Source organism: Condylura cristata, unplaced genomic scaffold, assembly GCF_000260355.1.
Source record: "Condylura cristata isolate star-nosed mole 26May11 unplaced genomic scaffold, ConCri1.0 scaffold00011, whole genome shotgun sequence".
Taxonomy (NCBI): Eukaryota; Metazoa; Chordata; class Mammalia; order Eulipotyphla; family Talpidae; genus Condylura; species Condylura cristata.
Window position 1 is genome coordinate 20383077 of NW_004567112.1, and position 22970 is coordinate 20406046.

The window sequence follows — 22970 nt, forward strand, 5'->3', positions numbered from 1 at the left end:
CACCAGAGACAGAGTGGGGAGCAGAACAGGCAGATTGACAAAGTACACTGCTGAGGGGAGCAGTGGGTGGGTCAGGAGAGGTCTGCGGGACAGGAGAAGTCTGCCATGCCATGTGGGTCAGCTCCGTGGCTGGGGATCGTGCTGCAGTGGCTTCGGCAAGCCTCATAATGAGGTGCTTTAAACTGTTGCTTCACCAGGGAGAGCCCTTCAGGCATTCTGTTTTTATACCTTCTTTTTTCTTTTCCAACTATATTCCTCTTTCAGCTTCTCATCCTTGGGGTTTTAATTCATATTTGCTACTTTACCTTTGTTTCCAGGTTAGTATGAACTTTCTTTGAGCCTCTGTTGATCTCTAAAGGAGAAAAAATAATTTTGTTTTGGAAATTTGTTCTGGTCTTTTAAGTCTTCCCTTTGGATTCAGGTCAGGGCTGTTTTTCTTGTGGGCACCTGACTAGGTTCTACTCTGAACTTTTCCCTTGGATGAAAAACGATCACTTATTGTACAGTTCCGTTTGGATGAAAAACGATCACTTATTGTACAGTTCCGTTTTATCTCAGGTTTGTTTTTATTTTTAGGCTTCTTTGGGTGGACTTTTTACCACCTTAAATTTTTTTTTTTTCTCATTTAGTGTTCTTTCTTTTTTTTCCTGTCCTATCATTTTTCCTAAAATTCCCTTTAACTGTTTATAGTTCTGTCCTCTACTATCTGACCGAGTCTGGTTTTATCTCTTCCCTAACACAAGTTACCACATCTTTTCCTAGAGACATATGTATAGTTAAGGTCAATTCCCATTTTATCTGGGAAGTCCTTTTGTTGTTTCCTATGAAACGTCATTTCCTTCTGTCAAATACTTACACCTCTCATATTTTCATTTCAAACGATCTGCCTCTTGCACCCTTTATGGGTATCCCCTCAGCTAAAGTATCTTTTGGGGCAGATTTTTTTTTTCAGTTTGTAGATTAGGTGATGTGGTTCTGTCATATTCTTGTTTGGGGGAAAATTTATCTTGGGTTTGAGTTCTACTTTATAGTTTTTCAAGTTAAAAATGATGCCATTAGCTATTGTGTGAATTCAGGAGGAAAACTCCCTACCCCCTCACCTCATATGGGTTCTTCTGACAGGACAGTTAAAACAGATTAACTCCAGAGAGATTAGTAGGAGAAAAGGCCAAAAGTTAGTAACATACATATGGGGAATTCACACAACTGTGCATTATGAGGAATAAGAGTAGACCAGGTACAGTTATTCTGTGTTTCAGGGCCTGGGACTCCGAGGACAGAGAGGGAGAAAGCTCACAAGATAGACACAAAAGGGATGACCTTACCTTTACTCTTGGAGAGGACATGTTCTAGATAAATCTACATCTGGCTGATAGTCCCCACAGTATAGTCTTCTTGGTTGTAAAAGGAGGAGTACTGATTCTTTAATTAGGAAAAAGGGGAAAGATCAGTTTCCGAGGACCTTTATTTCTCTTAATTTAAAATAATCTGTATTCTTTCAATAATGGTAATAGACTTTCTGAGGCAAATGGGTCTCCACCAATCTTTAGTTCATATCAAGTGACACTTACTGGAAGAGGCCTACTCTGGACATGTTGAGATAGCCTAGCTAACTCTTTGGGAGAGGATAGTGATGATGATGATAATATCATCTTGGTCACCAGACTTTTTAAAAAATAATTTTATTATAAAAATGGTCAAATATGGAGGAAATTTGAAAGAGTAAAACATTAAATGCTCATGAACTGTCCCTAAGAATCAGCAAATGTATCACTTGCATATTTATTTTATGACTGTACTTTTTCTTTTGGCTGAAACACTGACAATTATTGCAACTATCATGACACTTTATCCCGATTACTTAAGTATACATTTCTTTTTCTTTTCTTTTTTTTAAATTTATTTATTTATTCGTACAGAACTGGGATACAGGCCAGAGATGCGGAGGGTGAGAGGATTCACCAGAGACAGAGTGGGGTATAGAACAGGCAGATCGACGAATTACACTGCTGAGGGGAGCAGCGGGTGGGTCAGGAGAGGTCTGCTGTGCCATGTATCTCCTTCAGGGCAGATGGGGATTGAACTCATGGCGGAAGTGCTTAAGCTTCTCCGTGTTGTGCTTTAACCTGCTGCGCCACCAGGGAGGGCCCACTTTTTCTTTTTTTTAAGATTTATTTACTTATGCACACAGAATTGGGGTACAGGCCAGAGGTGCAGGGGTGATAAAAGGATTCAGCAGAGACAGAGTGGGGAGCAGAGCAGGCAGATTGACAAAGTACACTGCTGAGGAGAGCAGTGGGTGAGATAGGAGAGATCTGCTGTGCCATGTGGGTCACTTCCGTGCCCAGTATTGAACTTGTGGCTGAAGTGGCTGCTGCTAGCTTCTCAGTGCTGTGCTTTAACCCATTGTGCCACCAGGGAGGGCCCGCATACATTTCTTGAGAATATTCTCTGCGTAGTCACAATACTGTTACCACAGCTAAGAAAATAAATAAGAATTTCAAATCTGCCAATACTCAGTACATAATCAAATTTCTCCAGTTGTTCTAAGTATGTATTTTATAAGTGCTTTTTAAAAATAATGATTTATTTTTATTTATACATGCAAGAACTGGGGGGTAGGCCAGAGGTGCAGAGAGTAAGAGGATCCACCAGAGACAAAGTGGGGAGCAGAACAGGCAGATTGACTGAAATACACTGCTGAGGGGAGCAGTGGGTGAGACAGGAGAGTTCTGCTGCGCCATGTGGGTCAGCTCCCTGGCTGGGGGTTGAGGTCATGCTGCAGAGGCTGGCGAGAGCTTCATAGTGCTGCATCTTGATACCACATAGGTGCCTCATAGGTGTTTGGCTTTTGTTAAAAAGCATAAGCTATCTGAGCTTATGTGAAAAATATTTCTTGTCAATTGCTTTTGATTGTTTTATCATTTCTAATCTGCAGTGGTAAGTTAACTACTGCTGCTAATTACTACTACTAATTACTAAGTAAGCATTAATAATCTAATGTTTTTTCATATCATTGATTTGATGGCATGTCCTGGCCAGTTGTTATAAAATATTCCATATTTACACTTGTCTTATTGTTTTTTCAAGGTCATTTAAGTTGTTCCACTCTTCCCTTCTATGTTATGTAATTCCTCATAGTGAAAGTTAGGTCTAGAGGCTTGATTAGATAAACTTAGGCTAAAAGCACATTTAAACTTAGGCTAAAAGCACGTTGGCAAAGATATTTCATAGGTATTGCCCTTGTGTGTCATGTTTCATCATATTGCATCACATTAGGAGACACAGAATATCAGATATATACTCAGGGTGTTGCTAATTTTGCTAACTTCTACCTCTCTCAATTAAAAAGTTACATTTTTCCCTTAGCAATTAGTATTTAGCCTGTAGGGAGATTGTCTGATACAATGATTTTAGCATGCAGTGATAATAATCCTGTTGGAATCTGCGACTACATTGGGTATTACAAAATAGTGATTTTCTAATTCTATTATTTAATCTTTATTAGCTGGCTTTTCTTTGGAGAAGAGCTTTTTTCTAATTTTTTTATGATTATCTTTATGGACTTTGAGGTATTTAAAATGTTAATCAATTTCAGGTATTATTTTTGATATTCAGATTGTCTCAAATTTGACCAGTGATTGCCCTTGCAATCTGGTTCCTACTGTATCTTTTTAACTTGATTCCAATATCCTTTGGGTATTTCCTTTCTCAAATAAAATGTCCTAGGTTCAGTTTATACTTGGCTGTGTCCTGGGCCTGGAATCAGTTATTTTCTTTAATGAGCCCTGTTTTTTCCTTTATTTTTTCATTAAAAAAAGCTTATTTTTTAAATATATTTTACATCATTGTACCTTTTTGTACGATGTACGTTTTCTCTTCAGTGTCGTTCCCGTAAAATTTCCACCGTCAGTTTACCCCGTGTGCCATCTCCACAGCCCCATGTGTTCTTCCCTCCCCTGTTTTGATCCCTCTGCCTGCTCCTCTCCAGAGCCCTGTTCTTTTGAATAATAGTTGGTATGTTCTTTGTTTCTAGAACGGCATTGCCTCTAGGCTCTTTGAGGACAAGAAAGTAGATTCAATTTTGTTTCAAGAAGCCATTAGTTCGTATAAATATTTCTAATTCATAATTAGCATTACAGAGACTTTTTTTTTACTTTTGACCTTTTTTTTACTTTTGTATCTTATGTTGCAAACTCCAGATTTTCACAGAATTTATATATTTGTTTTATCCCACAATATAAATAAAAGTTTCAAAATATTGTAATTGTTGCTATTAGTTGATAGAAGTTTAAGATTTCCTTGTGTTTCCTTTTTCCTGGATTATATCTCAATATGGTTGTTAACTCAAAAAAAGTTATACCTGTTATTAATTTGATATAGATATGTTCTTTTTTTCCTGTTTATGTTCATTTTTAGGATTTGCCTTTTCTCCTTTTGAATTTTATTTTTTTTATTCTGGTTGAAAGTCAAAATTATAGCAAAAGGAATTTTGAGATTAGAGGAATTTCAGTCCTTTCTCTATAAACATTTCATTATTTCCTGGTTTATCCTTTCAGTGTTTCTTTATTTCCTCTTCTTTCTCATATGAATACTTTAATCACTGTTCTGTAACTCTTCTCACTCAACAGATCTTGGTGTAACCCATTTTAGTTCATGAAGTGTTTTCTTCCCTCCCACCCTCTTTTTCTTTCCTTCATTTTTAATCACTGTGGCTTGGCATCGTATGGAATTATATGATTTCATCCCACTTTGCCCTGTTAGTAGACAATCTTTTGATTAATCTTTTCATTTTTTAAAAGATTTATTTATTTTACATAGGCAAGAGCTGGGGTATAGGCCAGAGGTGTGGGGCAGTAAGAGGATTCACCAGAGACAGAATGGGGAGCAGAACAGGCAGAACGGCTGAAATACACTGCTGAGGGGGTAGAGAGTTGGTCAGGAGAGGTCTGCCACACTGGGAGAGGCAGAGGGCGCTGACTGGGAATCAAACTCGTGCTTCAGTGGCTTTCAGATAGCTTCATAGTGCTGTACTTTTACCCGTTGCACCACCAGGGAGGACCCTTGATTAGTCTTATCCAAGATTTATAGTTTATTGTATTATTAAGATCATATAAAATAATCATCTGGAGTTACATCTTCAGGATAGATTCTTAGAAGTGAAATTTAAGGATTTAAGGGTAAATTTTTTTAGGTGTTGTTAAATTCTCATTCATAGTGGAGCATTATTATCTTGCAGTTCTACTAGACTGTAATCAAGATACCTGTTACAGGATTACTAACAATGGATCCGTAAGCTAAATTCTTCCTTGTCTGTTACTAACCCATAATAATTCTAACTGGCATTTTCTGTATAATCTAAAATGTGACTGGGGGACTGTTTGTAAAAATTTTAGAGGTGGTTTTTGTCAAATATAATAAACATTACTATAGATATCTATATTTTGTTATTGGGTCATTTGAGTATATAGAGACCATATTTGATTTATTGAAACAGCAACACTAGAGTGATGTCTTTACAAACAGTTCCCAGTCAAATTTGTCGAGATATTGTTCTGATGAAAGATAGAGAATAGAGCATTTTGAAATTTCTTTTTCCAGAGTAACCTGCCAGTTAAATAATTTTGAGAACCACTGTTCCTGGGGCTTGAAACAATTTTTGATACTACTAACTGTCCTGTCTGTTTTTCTTTTGTATCCTGCCCAGGCTCCTGCCTATATTCGGGAATGTGCCAGATTGCACTATTTGGGCTCCGTGGTGCAAGCATCAAAGGTAAGAATAGGAACTTGCTCCTAGTTCAAGAGTTAAGAATAGTGGAGTTCTAAAACAAAGTATGCAATCAAAGAAAGCCATGGAAAATAAATGTTTGTCTTTTAGAATTCAAAATCATCCAGTTATTTAAAAAAAAAATTGAGGAGAATTATGTATTGAAATAAAAATGCCATTATACAATATCTGCTTTCCAAGGTGCTCCACTGTGGATGGTGTCCTCTGTGTGTGTGTGTGTATTAGTGTTAGTGTGGATTGATTGCACCAGTACCTTTTATCATAAAACCCTCGTGTGTGTATAGCATATGATATAAACAGTTTGAAAATAACAAGTGCAATAATAAAAGTACAAGTATATATAATACATTCTTGTTTCAAGTTCAGTGGTAAGTTATTCTTACATCAAATATTTAAAAGACTTGTGACTACATGAGCTTAGAAAGCAAATGTTAGATGCTTGTTAACAAGGTAACATGTAATTTTTGAGCTTTAGAAGCAAAGAAGTTTAAAAAACCTCACACAGAGATAAGAAAGTAATTTTAAATTATTTCTATTTAGTTCGGTTAGAAACTTTAGTTATCATCTCATGCTGTTTTTTCCTGCTCTGGTTTTTTCTACTTTTTTAGCAAATGTTTGGTGTGACCAGGAAAGCAGCGTTTGATTTCAGCTAGTTTAACTGGAGTGTGGTTTTTCTTAGAGAGTTGTTTTTGGTCCTGCTGTGTAGTCATCACATCATGTTGTCGTGTGTGGGAAAGAGCACTAGCCAAGAGCCCATGCATTTGGGCTCCAAGACAAGTCTGTTACTTTAATAGTCATTTAGATAATTTTAAACTTCAGTTATTTTCCTCTGTGAAAAGGGAGCGATACCTTCCCTGCTTACCTCAAAGCATAGTAGTGAGAATTACATGAGATTTGAAAAATGAACTGTTAAGAACTTAGATTCTCTGGGCAGGTCACGGAGGTGAGTTATTAATATAACCTATAGTTGTAGGCTTATCTTTATCTGATAATAGTACTTAGCTTTGTCTTCCTGGGTATAAGAATATCTTATATTCTTCCCCCAAACTTCTCTTTTTGTTTCAGAGTTGTAGGGCCTGAAAATAAAACTGGCAGGATATATTAATTCACTTTCCTTTCAATTTTTCTCTAGGATGATCTTGACTTGACAGTTTCATGTCATACTAAGTCCTTCCAATTTACAAAGTCTCAGAAACGGAACCGAGTGGATTCCTACTCCCATGAGGAGACCCAGCAGCGTACAGATGAGGCACTGAGAGAACTGTTCCAACACGTTCATAATATGCCAGAGTCAGCAAAGAAGAAACAACTTATTAAACAGGTGCCTGAAATCAGGGAAGTGTGACAGGGGTTTTTAGAATATAGAATCAATGGAAATATTCTTAAGAATCTCATTTAAGTTTGGGCTTTCATTGGCCCCAAGTATTGAGTCACTTGAGGAAGCGAACTTATCTGTGGAACTGTGGGGCTGATGTCTGTACTACTGCTCCATTGGGGAAGGAGTGGAGGCTTTTGGATTTCTGTAGTTAAACAGGAGGACCTACGGCCTCCCTCGTGGCCCAGGGGTTAAGTCTCAAACTGTCGCCAGACATTGCAGCATGAGTTCGATCCCCAGCCAGGAAACTGGTGCAGCAGATCTCTCCTGTCTCGCCTGCTGTTCTTCTCAGCAGTATCAGCAGTAGATCTGCTTGTTCTGCTCCCTACTCTGTCTCTGGTGAATCCTCTCAACCCCCCAGCACCTCTGGTCTACACTTAGTTCATGTATGCATAAAAAAAATATTAAACAAACAAACCTGGAATATCTAATGAGTTAAAAGTTTCTCTAATTTTGTCATGTACCAAGTATGCTGAGAGAGAACCAGCGGTTATATTGTCACAATTTGAAACCTTCACATTTTCTTGGCAAATAATGTAATCTTTCTGAATTTCAATTTTGTAAAGTGTGATTGTGATGTTCTATGTTTCATCACTGTAAAGATGAGAGAGAACAAAAGTAATAGCTCTTACTAATGAGTTGTTTGCATTTGGAAAACATGACAAGGGTTCAATCTGATACTAAAATTAGGAATTCTCGTGGCTAAGTTTATTTTGGAACGACAGGAGCAAAATTAGGCCTCTTTGCCATTTTGAGACTCAAGAGTGTTGCTTGAGTGAATCCTAATGATTGGTCAGTTTTTTTCCCCCTCGGAATTTGCCTCAATTTCTCTTGAATTTTAGCTGAACAAATAAGGTCAACCTCTTGACTTCTTACTCCACTGGAACTTACGTGAGGGGGTTGTCTGTGTTATTATTTATTTTTTAGTGATTGGTCAGTTTTTTTTCCCTCGGAATTTGCCTCAATTTCTCTTGAATTTTAGCTGAACAAACAAGGTCAACCTCTTGACTTCTTACTCCACTGGAACTTACGTGAGGGGGTTGTCTGTGTTTTTATTTATTTTTTAACACCTAATCTTAAATGTAGGACCAGATGTAAATAAGTGTTAAGAAAATGTTGGACTGGACTATTCTTAACAGTGGGGGAAGTGCTTTATGAGAAGCTTTCTATCACTCTTTGAAGGTTCTTTGAGCAATTTGTGCTACGACTGGAATTTTGCTGAGTATTGCAATTCAGCAATTCAGGTAGGAAAAGTATAATTTTTCTCCTTAAGAACATTGATGTTTAAAGATAGTAAATGGAAATTTTTTTTTATTTTTTATTTCAGTCCAGCATTTTCTTAACATTTATATCTGGTCCTACATTTAATATTAAGTATAAAAAATATTTTTTACTTCATTGGGAATGATAGAAGAAATTAAACCACTTATTTTACCAGTGTTTGTATTTTGAATATTTCTTTTAGTTAAAAGGAAAAAAGATATATAAGAGCAAATTCTTATGGATATATATATATATGTGTGTGTGTTTGTTACAGACTTATAATCTTACCGTATACTTTCTTTAATCTCTCCATTGGTCACTAAGCATTATAGCATACACATTTTCTCATGAAATCTCCTTTCATTGGGCCTCCCTGGTTGCCTAAGGGTTAAGTCTCAGCATTAGCATGGCTGCCACCTGAATTCAATTCCTAGCCAGGAAGCTGACCCACATATGACACAGCAGACCTCTCCTGTCTTGCCCACTGCTCTCGTTAGCATTGTTCTTTTGTAAATCCTGTTTTACTTCCTACTCTGTCTTTGATGAATCCTCTCACACCCCTCACCACCCCTAGGCTATATCACAGTTCTATGCAAAAAAAAAAAAAAAAAAAAAAAAAAAAAAAAAAAAAAAAAAAAAAAACCAAAAAAAAAACCAACATAAACTTCCTTGCATGATTTAAAATGCTGTCATTTATTTTGAAGACTCTATAATTTTACTACTTGTTAATTTTCTTCACAAAAAATTTCTCACTATAGAAATATTTAAACTTCCAGAATAGTGTAAAGAAAAAAAGTAAAAAAATCACCTGTAATTATCCAGAGATTACTTACCATTTTGGAGTTTCTTATCATGAACATGTATTTCACATTTTATCCTTTTGCTTAGTTGAGATTATACTATATATTTAGTTTTTTATATCTTACTCTTTTCACTTAACATCATATCAGGAACATTTTCCATGTCATTAAAAGTCTATAAACATTTTTAATGGCTGCATATTTCATCATATAATCTAATGTTATACAGTTTGCCATCTACAGGGCACATTGAGTAAATAAGTAATTTAAGTAATTTTTTTTTTTTGATAAGTTTTGTTCACAAGTACTTTCACTGTTGATTACTTCCTGGAAGTGGCATGACCAAAGGGCATGCTATTTTTCCCTCTTTTTGGTTGATACATGTACTAGGTCCTTTTAATATCAGGACCATCTTTCTCTCTCTGAATTCATTTTTCTCTCCAAAAAAATTACCAAAGTTTGCTTGATTTTAATACATTTAAATTTGAAATAATTTAGAGGAAAATTGCAAAGATAGTACAGAGAATTCCCATTTAGCATTTACCCAGTCTTACCCCCTAATGTTGGCATTGTCAAAACTAAGAAATTAACATTGGTATATTACTATTAACATTACAGACTTTATTAAGATTTTACCAGTTTTTACGCTAATAATTGTTTTTCTCCTTCAGGGTACCTCATTGCATTTAAACACAAATACATACATCTCTTTCTCTCTTTGTGCTTTTAAAAGAAACCAGATTATTTTTCATAGTCTAGATTTTCTGTCATGCTTGTAGTGTTACTTAATGTGTTCCTCAATCCTTCTATGATTCTAAAAGCTTGATCTCATTCAGATTTCATTTTTTGGTACATTTTTTGGTACATTTTTTGGTACAATGTACATTTGGTACATTTGGTACATTGGTGCATAAAACATTTATTTGTTTTATGCACATAGAACTGGGGTCTGGGGTACAGGGCAGAGATGTGGGGGCAGTGAGAGGGTTGACCAGAGTCAGGGGGCAGTGAAACAGGCAAGATGAAGTACACTGTTGAGGGGGAGCAGCAGGTGAGACAGGAAAGGTCTGACGCACCATGTGTCACCTCCCTGGCTGGGACTGAACTGGTACAGAGGCGGTTGTTGATAGTGTTGCAGTGCAGTCCTTTAACCTAATTAATGTACCACCAGGGAGGGCCTGGTGGTGTGTACTTTTTAATTTAATTACCCCTCATAGTAATTTCTGGAGTGAGCTCTGACTTCTTTTTCAGCAGCATCATGCCTCTCTGATTTGTTTGCCAACTTGCTAATCTATTTGTATATGGACTCACTCATTCTTTTTTTCCTGGATAATTACACTTACTCTGTTGATTGTCATAGACTGTTCCCTTTTGATGCAAAAATAATAACAAAATGTTTTCTATCTTTTCTTTTAGTTTAATAAGCAATCTGCGACCCAGACACCAGGACAAGAACCTTCTACTCCCTGCATACACAAGAGGGCACGTTCACGGTCCTTCAGTGGTCTTATTAAGGTAAGTATGCTTTGCTTTCCTTTTTAGCATTGACTGTCGGAAAACTTAACAGTCTGACTTTTCTTACACATGAACAGCTTTCTTGTTTTCTTTGGGATCCTTTTAAAGGGTTCATCTGTAAGGGGTTAAGGATAGAACTTGGAAATATTTTTATTATCCAAAGCATTTTGCTGTATCTCAAATCAGAGAAGGACAGGTTTCTTGTTCCTAGGCAGAGTAATGAGTCTTTTGCTTCATGACCTGCTTTGTGCTCCATTGTGTGGTTTGCTGAAATCAGAATTGAGAAAGTTGACAAGACTAGGGAAATTGTTAAGAGTGGATTAGGTAATTCAAATTTTTATAATTTCAGTATGTTGATCCATTGTTATATTTTCTTTCTGTGTATTAAATTCACTAAAAGCCTTGTTTTTAAAATAATTACAATATATGTATTTCTGTGCTGTTGCCACCACAATTTATGTTTGCAGACTAAGTTTATCATTCTTCATGGACAATCTGACCTTGTAGTTAAGGGATATTGCCAGCAGGTGGCAGTAGATTACTTGACTATGGGTTCAAATTTCTAGATATCAATAAGGGTAAGTTTCTGGTTAACTTAAAAAGAGACTAACCTTTTTCTTGTTCTTCTGTTTTTAAAATTGTTTTAACATTCCAAAATGTTTGAAATCCTGCCAGCAAAAATCAAGGAGTTCTTTGCATAAAATTAAAATTTGTACCCTAATAAATGCCCTGTAGCTTATAATTTTCTTCTTTAAGCTGCAGTTGTTATTATCATTGATAGGTAAGTTTAATATTAACTGTCGTTCCTGATCTACAGTGCCCGAATAGACTCTAGGACACTGGTTTTTCTTGATATGAAACTTTCCTTAACTGTCACAAAATCAAAAGGGAACCCATAACAGAGAATATGTTTGTAAAACATTTGTCTAATATGGGATTACTATTCAGAGTATGAATTTTTAACAACCAGAGTAAAATCCCAACCAGGTTAAAAAATGCTGAAGATTTTTATACACATCTCTGGAAAATGTACTTAAGTTGCTAGTAAATACATGAAAAAGATGCTCAAACTTAACCTGCCATTACAGAAACGCAAATTAAAACCACAGTGAGAATCAAATTCACACCCACTGGTGACTTACTACAAAGAAGACACAACAAAGTAACAAGTGTAGTGAGGATGTGCAGAAATTGGAACCCTGTTCTGCTGCACCGTTGGTGGGAATCTAAAATGATAAGTCACTATGAAAAATAGTATTAATGTTGCTCAAATAGTTGAAAAAGGAATTACTGCATAATCGAACATACCCACTTCTGGGTACATACTCAGAAGAATTGAAAGTAGGAACATGAACAGATATTTATATACTCAAGTTTGTGGCAACATCATTCACAGTAGTCAAAAGGTAGAAGCCAACCAAGTGTCCACTGAAGGATGAATGGAGAAATAAAATGCAGCATTTGCGGATAATGAAATATTACAAAGGAAGTAAGTCATGTCAAGAAGGATGGACCTTGAAAATACTGTGCTAAGTGAAATAACCAGTTACGAAAGAACAAACGTATTGTTCCACGTATGTGGCATACTTACACGTTTGCGCTGAGAGTAGCCAGACTCGTAGAAGCAGAAACTAGAATGGTGGTTGCCGGGGGGGGAGTGACTGTTTACTGGTACAGAGGTTCTCTTTGGGAGTCTGAAAGTGTTCTGGAAATGGATGGGGTTAATGTTTATATAATCTGACTGTACTTGATGCCACTGAACTCTCCATTTAAAAATGGTTAAACGGTATATTTTATGTTATGTGTATTTACCACAATAAAAAACAGTCCCTTAGTAGTGCATTCACTTGCTCACACATGGCCAGTAAAATGAACTTCTGTGGTTCTTTTTAGTTGAGAGCCTAACATTCCTGACTTCCCTGTGTTGATAACAGGAGAAGTTATAGTCAAATAAGTGTTTCTTTGACTAAAGTTAGGTATGTGTAGTAAGCACTTGGTTCTAGGTGTATTGCTAATGGTTGCTTGAAATGTAAGTAAACAGTATTCTCTTGGCAACTGCCCACTTCTTTTACTGAGAGAATCTGGAACTTTAGAATTCTATCAGCAACTTAAAAAAATGTTAGCTACTTTCATAAAAAAGAAGAGTAAAAGATTCTCATTGTAAATGAAGAGACTTTTGAGCTAATAATTAATGTGGGGTTTGGCTTAATAGCAGTGAAATAATGCAATGTCTTATTTCATAAGTTCACTGGAAATTGCAGCTTTTCTGGCTGCTGGCGCCCCCAGTTTAGCTTTTTTGAGGTAGTATCTGATTTGGAAAGGACTGCTTTTACCTTCCCTGCATTTCTGTGTTTTAGCTATTCACTTTATATCCTGCCTTGATCAGTTTTTTGGCTAGTCTAGTCTTTTTTCTTTCAGACTTTTATCTCATAAATAATGTATTACATCAGGATATTCTGCCAATATTTATATTTAGAGATTATTATTCTAGTTTTGATGTGCTCCTTTTTTTGGAATTCAAGATTTATTCTCTAAGGACAAAAAGGGAAGATTTCTTCAAAAATGGTAGACTTGTCACTGTCAGCTGTTACAGTAAGTTACAGCTGTATCTAACTGTTGAGGATGAAAGGGCTTTTAGTCCTACTGTGAATGTCAGTGTAGTCATCTCACCCTCTTAAGGAGACATCTATTCTCTTGTGGCTGTATCAGAAACTCTTAAAGATTTCCTCCAAATTTTCCAATCCTGTATGAGAACATGTCAGGGAAGCAGAGTCTTAGAGTGGACCCAGCATAAGTATCCCTTAGTGGGGAAGACAAACTAATAGAGATAGCATGTCTTCAGAGGAGGAAAATTACCCTGGAAAGTAACCGGCTTTTCTTTTATGTTCATAGAAATATAACTGCCTGTATAAGCTATTTAAAATGGACTCTACAGTTGCTCTCATATTTCAGCCCAGTAAAGGAAAAGTGATCCGGGCCCTCCCTGGTGGCCCAGTGGTTAAAGTGCAGCACTATGAAGCTCTCCACAGCCACTGCAGCATGAGTTTGATCCCTGGCCGGGGAGCTGACCCACATGGCATGGCAGACCTCTCCTGATCTGCCTGCTGTTACCCTCAGTACATGTCTGTTCTGCTCCCTACTTTGTCTCAGGTGAAATCCTCCCACCCCCATACATCTGGCCTGTACCTCAGCTCTTGTATGCATAAGTAAATAAATCTATTATAAAAAACAAAAAAGGAAAAATTGATCACCTAAAGAAAGGCAATTATTTCCGGGTTTTTCTTTATAGACCACTTTGACCTCTCTAGTGTCAAATGGCCTGGGAGAGCCCCTACATAATTGATCAGAAAACAGAGTTTATTTTTTATCTTAAGAAACTATGGTTCTTAAGGTAGGTCTACTATGTGAACATAGTAGATGTTTCTAAACCAGTTTTTTTTTTCTCCTCCTAAATCAGCGGAAGGTCCTAGGAAATCCAGTGATGTCAGAAACGAAAAATAAGAACCCTGCTCTGGAAACTGTAGCTTTTGGTGAATTGAAGAGAGCCAGCAAAGAAAATATGAACCTAGTAAGATACTGTTTTTTGGATTGTCTCTCTTTTGTGTACATTTGTAGAAAGGAGGACAATTGATATACTGTCATCTGTTTTCCTTTGTTTCAATGTACCATTCAGTTACTCCCTTTTCTCAGTTATCTTTTCATTTATGCTGGGTGTCTTTCTGTTGATTTTTACTGGTTTACTCAACAAATACATTTGAGTTGAAGGAGGAGATAGCTAGTGAAAAGCAGAGAAGATCAATACAGTGGAATATCCCCACAAAATGCTGGAGTGGCCACTTTTGCTGGGAGACTCCATAGGGCAGATGACCTTTGAGCTAGGCCTACCTGGCACATTAGCTGGGGGCTGGTTCTTTAGATATCTCAGGCAGAGTAACTTCATTGGGCCAGCAATAAAGTTAAAATTAATGATGAAAATATATCAGTCTCATTAAAACTTTTCATGTTGCATTTGAACAAGTAGTCTGTCTACGGGAATGACATCAGCACATTTATGTCACTAATTTTTTTCTTGTTACAGTTATTTTCTGACTCCCCACCTGTCATGATGACCCCAACAAGATTGAAATGGTCTGAGGGGAAGAAAGAGGGGAAAAAAGGTACTAAGTGTTCTTATTCTGTATTCTTAATGAGTGTAGCTCCTTTCTGCATCTAGTCAGCCAGTAACATTTTTTTTTTTTTTTTAATTCCCTGTGTAGAATGGTTGCAGCCAGAAGCAGTGTAAAAATTTCAGGGTACTTGCCCTTGAGTTCACTTAGCAGATGGTTCATGAGCAGCATTCAGCACTGTCCCAGGTGCTGAAGAGTAGAGCTGTGAACACAGACCTACAGGGTCCTTGTATTCTTGGACAGATGGGAAACATGAAAGATATCTTAAGAATACTTGTTAAGCAAATTAAAAACAAGTGTAAAGTAATTTGTGAAACCAAGCACAGGCATGCTGAGAATATCATCAATAAATGTGAAATAGTCTTGTTTATTCAGTGACGCTTCCTACATGAACAACTGATGCTGAAGGGCCCTGGAAATTATACCATACAGCATGATTTTGAGAATATTTAAGACAAGAAGGAATATTTAGTGTTGAAGCTGTTGTTTGTGCTGTGTTTTAAAGATTATTTATGCATACAGAACTGGGGTACAGGCCAGAGTGCAGGGGCGGTGAGAGGATTCACCAAGACAGAGTGGGGAGCAGAACAGGCAGATCAACGAAGTACACTGCTGAGGGGAGCAGCAGGCGAGACAGGAGAGGTCTGCTGCGGGTCACCTCTGGGGCCAAGGTGGCTTTGGCTCGCTTGCAGTGCTGCGTCCTAACCTGTTGCACCACCAGGGAGGGCTTGCATTGTGTTCTTGAAATTTGCAGATAGGTTTGATATGAGTCATCATTTCTCTGTCCTGGAAAATCTTTCATTCTCTCTGAGCCTGTTTTTGCTTCTGAAAAATGAGGCTAGACGCCTGTTCTTGCATGCATAAATAAGTCAGTCTTTAAAAAACAAATCTTGAAAAAAATATTTCCACCTATATATCCATGAATCAAAATCAAACATGTTTGTACCAGTTCTCCCTTTTGTTGCTTTCATTTATGGAAGCAATCAAGAAATAATAATTCTGTATAGACAGTTCCATTTCTGGAAGGAAGAAATACATTTAAACAAAGCCAGTTTAAGTTTGCCAAGAAGTTTTGAGCAGGTGTTCTTAATTTGTCTGATTTTGATGTAATTTTACATGTAGGTACATTTATGCATTTTTCTGAAGGAGAGTATAATTTTTATTAGGATCTCAAAAATGTTAGTGATTCAGAAAAGTGGAGGTCCACAGATGAGGCCTTCTGTGTTCACTTTCCTCTGTCCCAACTCACTCTCCCTGTCTGGAAATGCCTCCTTGACTGTTATGTTGCTGCACTAGTCTTGTCTTTCCTCTCTACTTCTTTCCCATTTCTGCCTGCCTTATTGTCCGCCTGCCTGTCTGCTTCTTGTGATTATTAGCGGTCTGTCTTAAGTTCTCTCCTCATCTCTGCTTTTGCTTTCCCACCTCTTAACAGCTTGCTCTGTTTCCACAGCTCAATTCTGCTCTCTGGATAACTGCTCCCAGGTCTGAACTCCTTCCTTCTCTAAGCCCTCAGATCCAATTATGTGTCATCTATTTTTTTACACAATGGAAGCAATCAGAGTTTTTGGTGATTTTATAAAAGTAACATGTTCTTTGAAAAATTCAAACCAATTTTATTATCATCATCACCAATAGCATTCTCAGCATCCTCCAAAAAGACATTTTTTTAGTACAGTGTTTCTTAGCTTGGCACTATGCAAAATTTGGTTCAAAAATTTCTTTGCTGTGTAGCTGCCCTATGCATTGTCAGAAGTTTGCAGCATTCCTGGTCTCTACTCAGCAGTATACTCTGCCCAGTTCTGACACCAAAAATGTCCCAGGCATTACAAGTTATTCCAAAATGGGAGGAGGAGGTAAAAATCATCCTTAGATATAAAATACTGATTTAACACCTGTTTACTAATGGACATTATTTTTAGCAGTGAGAATCTGAGCCAGTGTTCAAAGTCTAGCCAACACCCTACCTCCTCTTTGAAAGCTGCTTTGACTAATCCAGCCATATATACTTTTTCTTTTGAACTCATTCAACTTATCAAAACATTGGTGTTTAATATGATTTAATATAGTTATTTATTTCTCATGTGTTGCTTCTTGTTTTCTGTTTTTTTTCTTCTTCTCATTAAGACAGTGCTTTCCATCTAGTAGGCAGTTAGTAAACATTTGCTAGTCTTCTCACAGTAGTGGTAAGAATATGAACTCTGCATTCACTTAGGCTTGGGTTTCAGTTCCCAGACTGACTGCTCAATAACTGTGTGTCTTGGGGTGATAACTTGTGTAAGCTTCACATTCCTCACTTGTAAAATGCCAAAAGTGCGAACCTCATGCCAGGTGGCGGTGAGGACAAATGAGATAATGTACTCAGAGTAGTGTCTGTAGCTTAGTTATATACTTAATAAAGTGGTAGCTGTTACTGCCATTGAGATGGTTTTATGAATTGAGATTAGACAAGTGTACAAAATGATGTTCACTCTGGTAGAGAGCTCTAAATTACCAGTGTTCTTTTATGCCCAGTTTATAGAAAATAGTAAACTAGCTTTTAGGTGAATGTTTGCAAAAAGAAATATTTATACATGTGATTAATGCTCTTCTTTCTCTTGTAACCTAGGATTCCTCTGAAGCATCCAGACCTCTCTCGTCTACCCAGGATTTTCTCTGTAGTGGGCCAGGAGTCTTTACCACTCACAGAGAAGCTTGGACTTGCAGCTTGCTTGCTGTATTTTGAGTTGTGAAAGTCAACTAATCTGTGATCTTATTGATACCTCTAACCCCACTCACTGGATGATGTCTGTACACTCTGCCTTCTGAATCAGTGCTAGCAGCCTTTTTTTTTTTTTAAACTATTATGGGAAAGACCACTAACACGGCAGGTTACACAGCACACCTGGACAGGCCAGGTGGGTTCTAGTACTTATTCAGTATATTTGCTTAGGCAGGTTGTACTTTTTTTTAATATGACATTTGTGCTTAACTGTGATTTTTTTTTTTTCCTTTTTAATTACTGTCAATCCTAGTGGATTGATGTTATTTTTAACTGATATTTTGGACTTTTCTATTTTGATAGTATTATGGGGTTTTGGTTGTTTTTTATTTGTTGTTGTTGTTAAAAGCCATTTTTTGGATAGGTAATCTAAAAGGGCTCTGAGGCAGATACCTTTCACCCTTCTCCAGCTCAAGCTTTGGGAAAGCTATTTCATAAGCTATATTCTTTAGTATCTTATTGTGTCCCCAAATTTTATAGCTTTCCTAGAAATTTTAAATTTTTGCATGGATACGAGATTATAGGATATTTGATTTGTGATATTAAAAAAGGAGAGTTTAGAATGTTAAAATATTTTATCAAATTTCGGTTAAATTGTGTCTCTCCATTCTTCTCTCCCTTTCCTCAGTGATGTCAAAATAGCTGTGTGGTTGCTGAACTCATTTCCAGCTGTTTCCTCTCACCTACAACATTTCTGGTGCCAGTGTAATACTTCGGTGCCATATCACCGTGACTCAGAGAAAGTCACTGACAGTTTTCTAGCTGTTTGCTGAAAGAGCTGTGCGTGTGGACGCTCTGGAGTGTGACTGGGATGGGGCCAAGTGGCTGTGTGTTCAGGACAACTCCTTATGGATGGGACTTTAGTGCATCCTTCTTAGGGACCTGGGGTGTGGGCTATTCCACATCTTGAGAGCAAGTTGGAGTCAGAGGAAGGAAGTGTGAGCAATGGTGTCTGCAGGCCTGAGAGGAATTAAAGGAGGAAATGTTCTTTGGATGCACCTGAGGCTTTCACCAGTGTTTAAGGAGCTGCTGCTGCACTGACCGCTCCTTGTCAGAATGTGCATGCAGAGTATTTGCTCATGGCGCCACACCTCTGACTGGGTTAGGCATGACCTTAGGTCTGAGGTGAGAAGTGGCAAGGCTGTGACCTGGTGTGGAGCCTGCTGCCCAGAGAGCAACGCGTGGCAGGGGAGATGCTGGGTTCGTGCCTTCTCTGTTAAGCAGTGGGACATTCTCACCCGTGTGCTAGAACTGAGGCGGCCTCTGTGCAGAAGCAGTTTCTCATCAATGTATGATTTTCTGATGTTTTAAAACCACTGAAAATGCTGTGTTATAGCTGAACCAAAAGATGAGTCTGGGCTTGGGTTTGTCCAGGTATTGGTCCTTTTTTGTACTTTGTTTTGCTGCTATAACAGCAAAAGAAAAGTGAAGGAAAAATGTAACCTTTGGCCTTCCAGTGTGTAGTTTATGAACAGCTGATGGGTAGGAGTATAATGGTGCTGAGAAGCCCCGATCTCCAGAGCAGCTTATATGAGTCTTTAAAATAGTATTAGCTAACTCATTGTTGGACTGTTTTTCTTACTGAGAAAAAATTAAGTTCCTTGGCACCAGCCATCACTGAATTCAAGCAGAAACTTGTGTTAGTATGACCAGGGTGAAGTAGTGTTCTCCCTTAACTCCACACTTCCTTTTCTTAGTTGTCTGAGTGTTTCTTTGGAGGAAAGAACCTATTTGCTGTGTTCAGGCATCAAGTAGCAAGCATAGAGCAGTGACCTGATACCTTTTTATTCATTCTGTGGTTATATTTGAGGGAAGAGTGGAGATTTAGGAGATGTCTGATGGCTAAGTGGAATCAGTACCCCAGACTGGTGTCCTGGGCTTGTGTGGTGAGGAAGGAGTTTGTCATGCACATGCGTCTAGATAGCTCGCCTCCTTGGGCAGTCTGTGTGTCTCAGGTAATGTGTGTTTCGTTAAAGTTATTTATTGAATATGCTGTCCCTGCATTAAGGGTATGATAGGTCATTTTTCTTCTAGAAGCTGTGATCTAGTTGGAATCTGAGTTTGAAGAAAACAGAACATAACCTTCTGCTTTACAGTATGTAACTATTCTAATCCTGTGGAGTGTTATGGGGAACTCAAAGACAAAAGCCTTTTGCCATTTACTATGGAAGGGTACTACCTCCCTTCTGATATGGTGGGTAGGTATTTTTGAGCCAGTATTTTTTTTAATTAAAAATTAAATTTAAAATAATTTAAAAAAATCCATAAGGTATGTTAAAGATTTGTTTTGTCATGTTTATTTTTCATGCTGGAACAATCTTTTTGGAAATGCCTCTTGCATCTTTTAAAATTTCATTTCTTTCTGAGGTGAATTGTGGTAAGTTTTGGTGTGGTGTCAGGTGGAGGCAGAGTATTTGTGGCAGGGAACAAAAGCATAAAAGTGCCAACCACATCTCCTTGATTCAGGCTTGCAGTAGGTGAGCTTCACCAGTGGGATCATGAAAGCTGCAGATGCTAGAGTTTCTAGTCTTTATAGTGATGGGCCGCCACTCTGGGAACAGTGACTTTGGTTGAGAAACTCCACTGCAGCAGTGAAAGAGATTAGGAGACACTGACTGTACCTGAGTGTCAGAACCTAGGAAAGGAGCCGGTACTTAATGAGCCATGACTGAAACATGTTGGTCTTTCGTAAAAGGAGCCTTTGTCTTAAATGTCCTTCCAGAGTTGGTCAGGAGTGACCTTTGGGAAATGACTAATGCAGGGCAGTTAACAGCGGTGGTCACTGGATGTTCCAGAGGGGTCTTGTTTCACTGCCCGTGAAGCTGGTTGATCCCAGAATGTCAGAGCAGAACCATCTGTTCTCCTTAAGAGCAGTGTTGCTGCTCTGCTTCCCTTACAGGCGTCTGTGTTAGATACGGTTTGAAGTGCTGCCTTCTCAGAGCTGTGGTCACTGGGGCTGTGCCACACCAACTCCCTTGCAGAACAGGGAAGCCAGTTTTGGGAAGGGACTTCTCTAGACTTCTGAGTTCATGCCATGTCCTTGCATAGGTGCTAAAGCTGGTGCCTCCATTCTGCTCTTTTGAAGTTGAATTCCTGTTCCTAGGAAAGCACTCATGCTTGCCCTTCTCTACCCTGAAGCCTTTGTACTGAAGCTAGAACCTCGATCTAAACCTGAGTTTCCGGCATTTGGGCAGAGTTGCCCTGGCATTTGGGGTAGATCTGGTTCCTAAGAGAATTTTCAAACCAGTGGTGATTAACCCAATTCCAAACTCAACGCCTGAGATCTTTCTACCAGTGGAGAGCTGGTGGAGGGGCTAGTGAGGAGTTAGAGTGCTAGGGTTGCCATGGAAACTGGAGTGTGTGAGGCTGCAGCCTGGCTAGCTCACGAGCCATTGAGCACCCCTAGGCGTGTTTAGGGACCAGCAGGACTTGGGGAAAATATTTCCTAGGCGCAGAGTCCTTTCTTCATAGCAGAGGTTGCTTTTGCCCTATCCCTGTGCTTGCTAGCAAGAGAAACAGGTTTCCTAATTGCTTCATTGTTTTTAATGTTCATTCTTATTTGACTGTCTTATATATATGTATGTATTTATGTATGTATGTAATGGAATATGTAAAGAAACACTTATATGCATTGTTTTTCTTTTATATTCATATCATATTCTAAAATTAAATTTCTTTTGTTTCATATTCATAGGCTCTGACTGGTCTCTTAACTCATGTTTTCACTGAGGATTGTTTCTTGTTCTGACGAATATGAGCCCTCTAAAAATACTGCCCCTTCGATTTGTTTTCCTGGCTCGTGTGTGGGTTCAGGGGGTGTGGGGCTTTTGAGTGAAAGGAAATGGGGTTTGGGCCTCTGGGAACCCTGAGCTTCTGGAGCCCTGTGACGGAGTCTTCAGTGGTTGGCTGTGTGGCTTTCACTTAGACATATAACCATTGTTTCTTCACTTAGAACTAAACCATGCAGTCAGAGCACAGTAAAAACAAAAGGACAGCTCTGGTTGAAATGTTTCTCCCACTGGTTTTTACATAGGTGACCCCAGTTGGGCATGTCCCCTCATCTGTGAAGTGGGAGACAGTATCTTGGCAGTGCCGCCATCCTCTTAGAGGGAGGGCGTCACACGACAGGGCTTAATCCAGGGCCCGTACTTCTTTGTGCTTCAGAATGTCCTCTGCCCCTGTAGTTCTGTGTAAATTTGTGTGCATTTGAGTTTTTCAAAGGGAGACTTGATCATTTCTGCAGGAATCCCAGAGGACTCCTTGACCACAGAAATGCTCAGGCCCACCAGCCTTACACGGTGCCTGGCAGATGGCAAGGATTCATTACATGTTATTTTTTTCTCTCTGCCAAGGATACATTTTATAATCGGGAGGTTATTGATGCTGACATAGTGATTTTTGATAACAAAGGAATCACTTAAATCTGGCATAAAAATAAAAACTCTGCAGTTGTCTTTACTCCATTGCCTCCCTGTGAATTCTTCTTGCTGTGTCAGCTCCCAGGTGCTGCTAGAGCTGTCTGTCCCTCTCTCTTACCCCCAGCCACCAACTCATATTACTTGCCCTAAAGAATGGAGCCAGGTCTGTTTTTGACAGGGATGCGTGGGGAGAGTCTTAGCTGGTACACAGAAATCTGAGTAATGTTGGGGGTGGGGAGGGAGGGCGGCAGGGACAAGAGTTATTTTGAAAGATAGGATCACTGTGCGCAGCAGTTGCCAAGCATGTTGAGCGTAGTCAGGAGTTGTAGACAGGAATGAAGTTATAGACATGCATTAAAAGCAGTGGAAAGGGAAAATAATCAAGTTTAGAAGAATTTTCCTTCGCTTCCGCTTCCTACCCGCCCCTGACAGGACCTTTGTCCCCAGTGGCAGGCTGCCCATCTTTGCTCCAGCCACATTCTTGAATTAGAAGCCCAGGGGAGGGGAAAGATGAAGAAGCCTCTGCCCTAGACTAGAGTAATAATGTAGAGTACATGAAGTGGCTTAAGGCACTTCTGTTAGCTCAGCCCTTCAGCCTCCCCGTATAAAGCAAAAATAAAAATGAGGGTTCAGCAATAGTCAAGTCTTGGTCCAAGTTGGTCTGTAATATCTTGTCTTCCATCAGCGCATTGGTGCTCAGATCGTGAGAGTCCCACCTTGGAGGCAGGATGAAGGCTTCAGGGGCCTGGTGGGGGTCTTGGCTAGCCTCCCTTTCTATTCCCAAACCTCAGCCTTTAGACATTCCCCAGGGCCCGATAGCGAGGACTGCTGAATGCAGTCGAGCCATTGCAGGGGCAACAGAGAAAGGAAACAAACTGTCTAGAAAC

General features: G+C 38.7%; 1 protein-coding gene across 2 annotated transcripts in view; it reads left to right on the forward strand.

The window, feature by feature from the left end:
- Positions 1 to 21267, forward strand: part of ARHGAP19 (Rho GTPase activating protein 19) — a 45332-nt gene extending 24065 nt beyond the window's left edge. For both annotated transcript variants that reach the window (XM_012723596.1, XM_012723597.1), the window contains exons 7-12: positions 5708 to 5773; positions 6921 to 7109; positions 10643 to 10741; positions 14199 to 14309; positions 14820 to 14898; positions 17513 to 21267. In XM_012723596.1, coding sequence (XP_012579050.1) covers positions 5708 to 5773; positions 6921 to 7109; positions 10643 to 10741; positions 14199 to 14309; positions 14820 to 14898; positions 17513 to 17523 — 555 coding nt within the window. In that variant the 3' untranslated portion in view covers positions 17524 to 21267. The remainder of the gene's footprint in view (positions 1 to 5707; positions 5774 to 6920; positions 7110 to 10642; positions 10742 to 14198; positions 14310 to 14819; positions 14899 to 17512) is intronic.
- The last annotated feature ends 1703 nt before the right edge of the window (positions 21268 to 22970 follow it).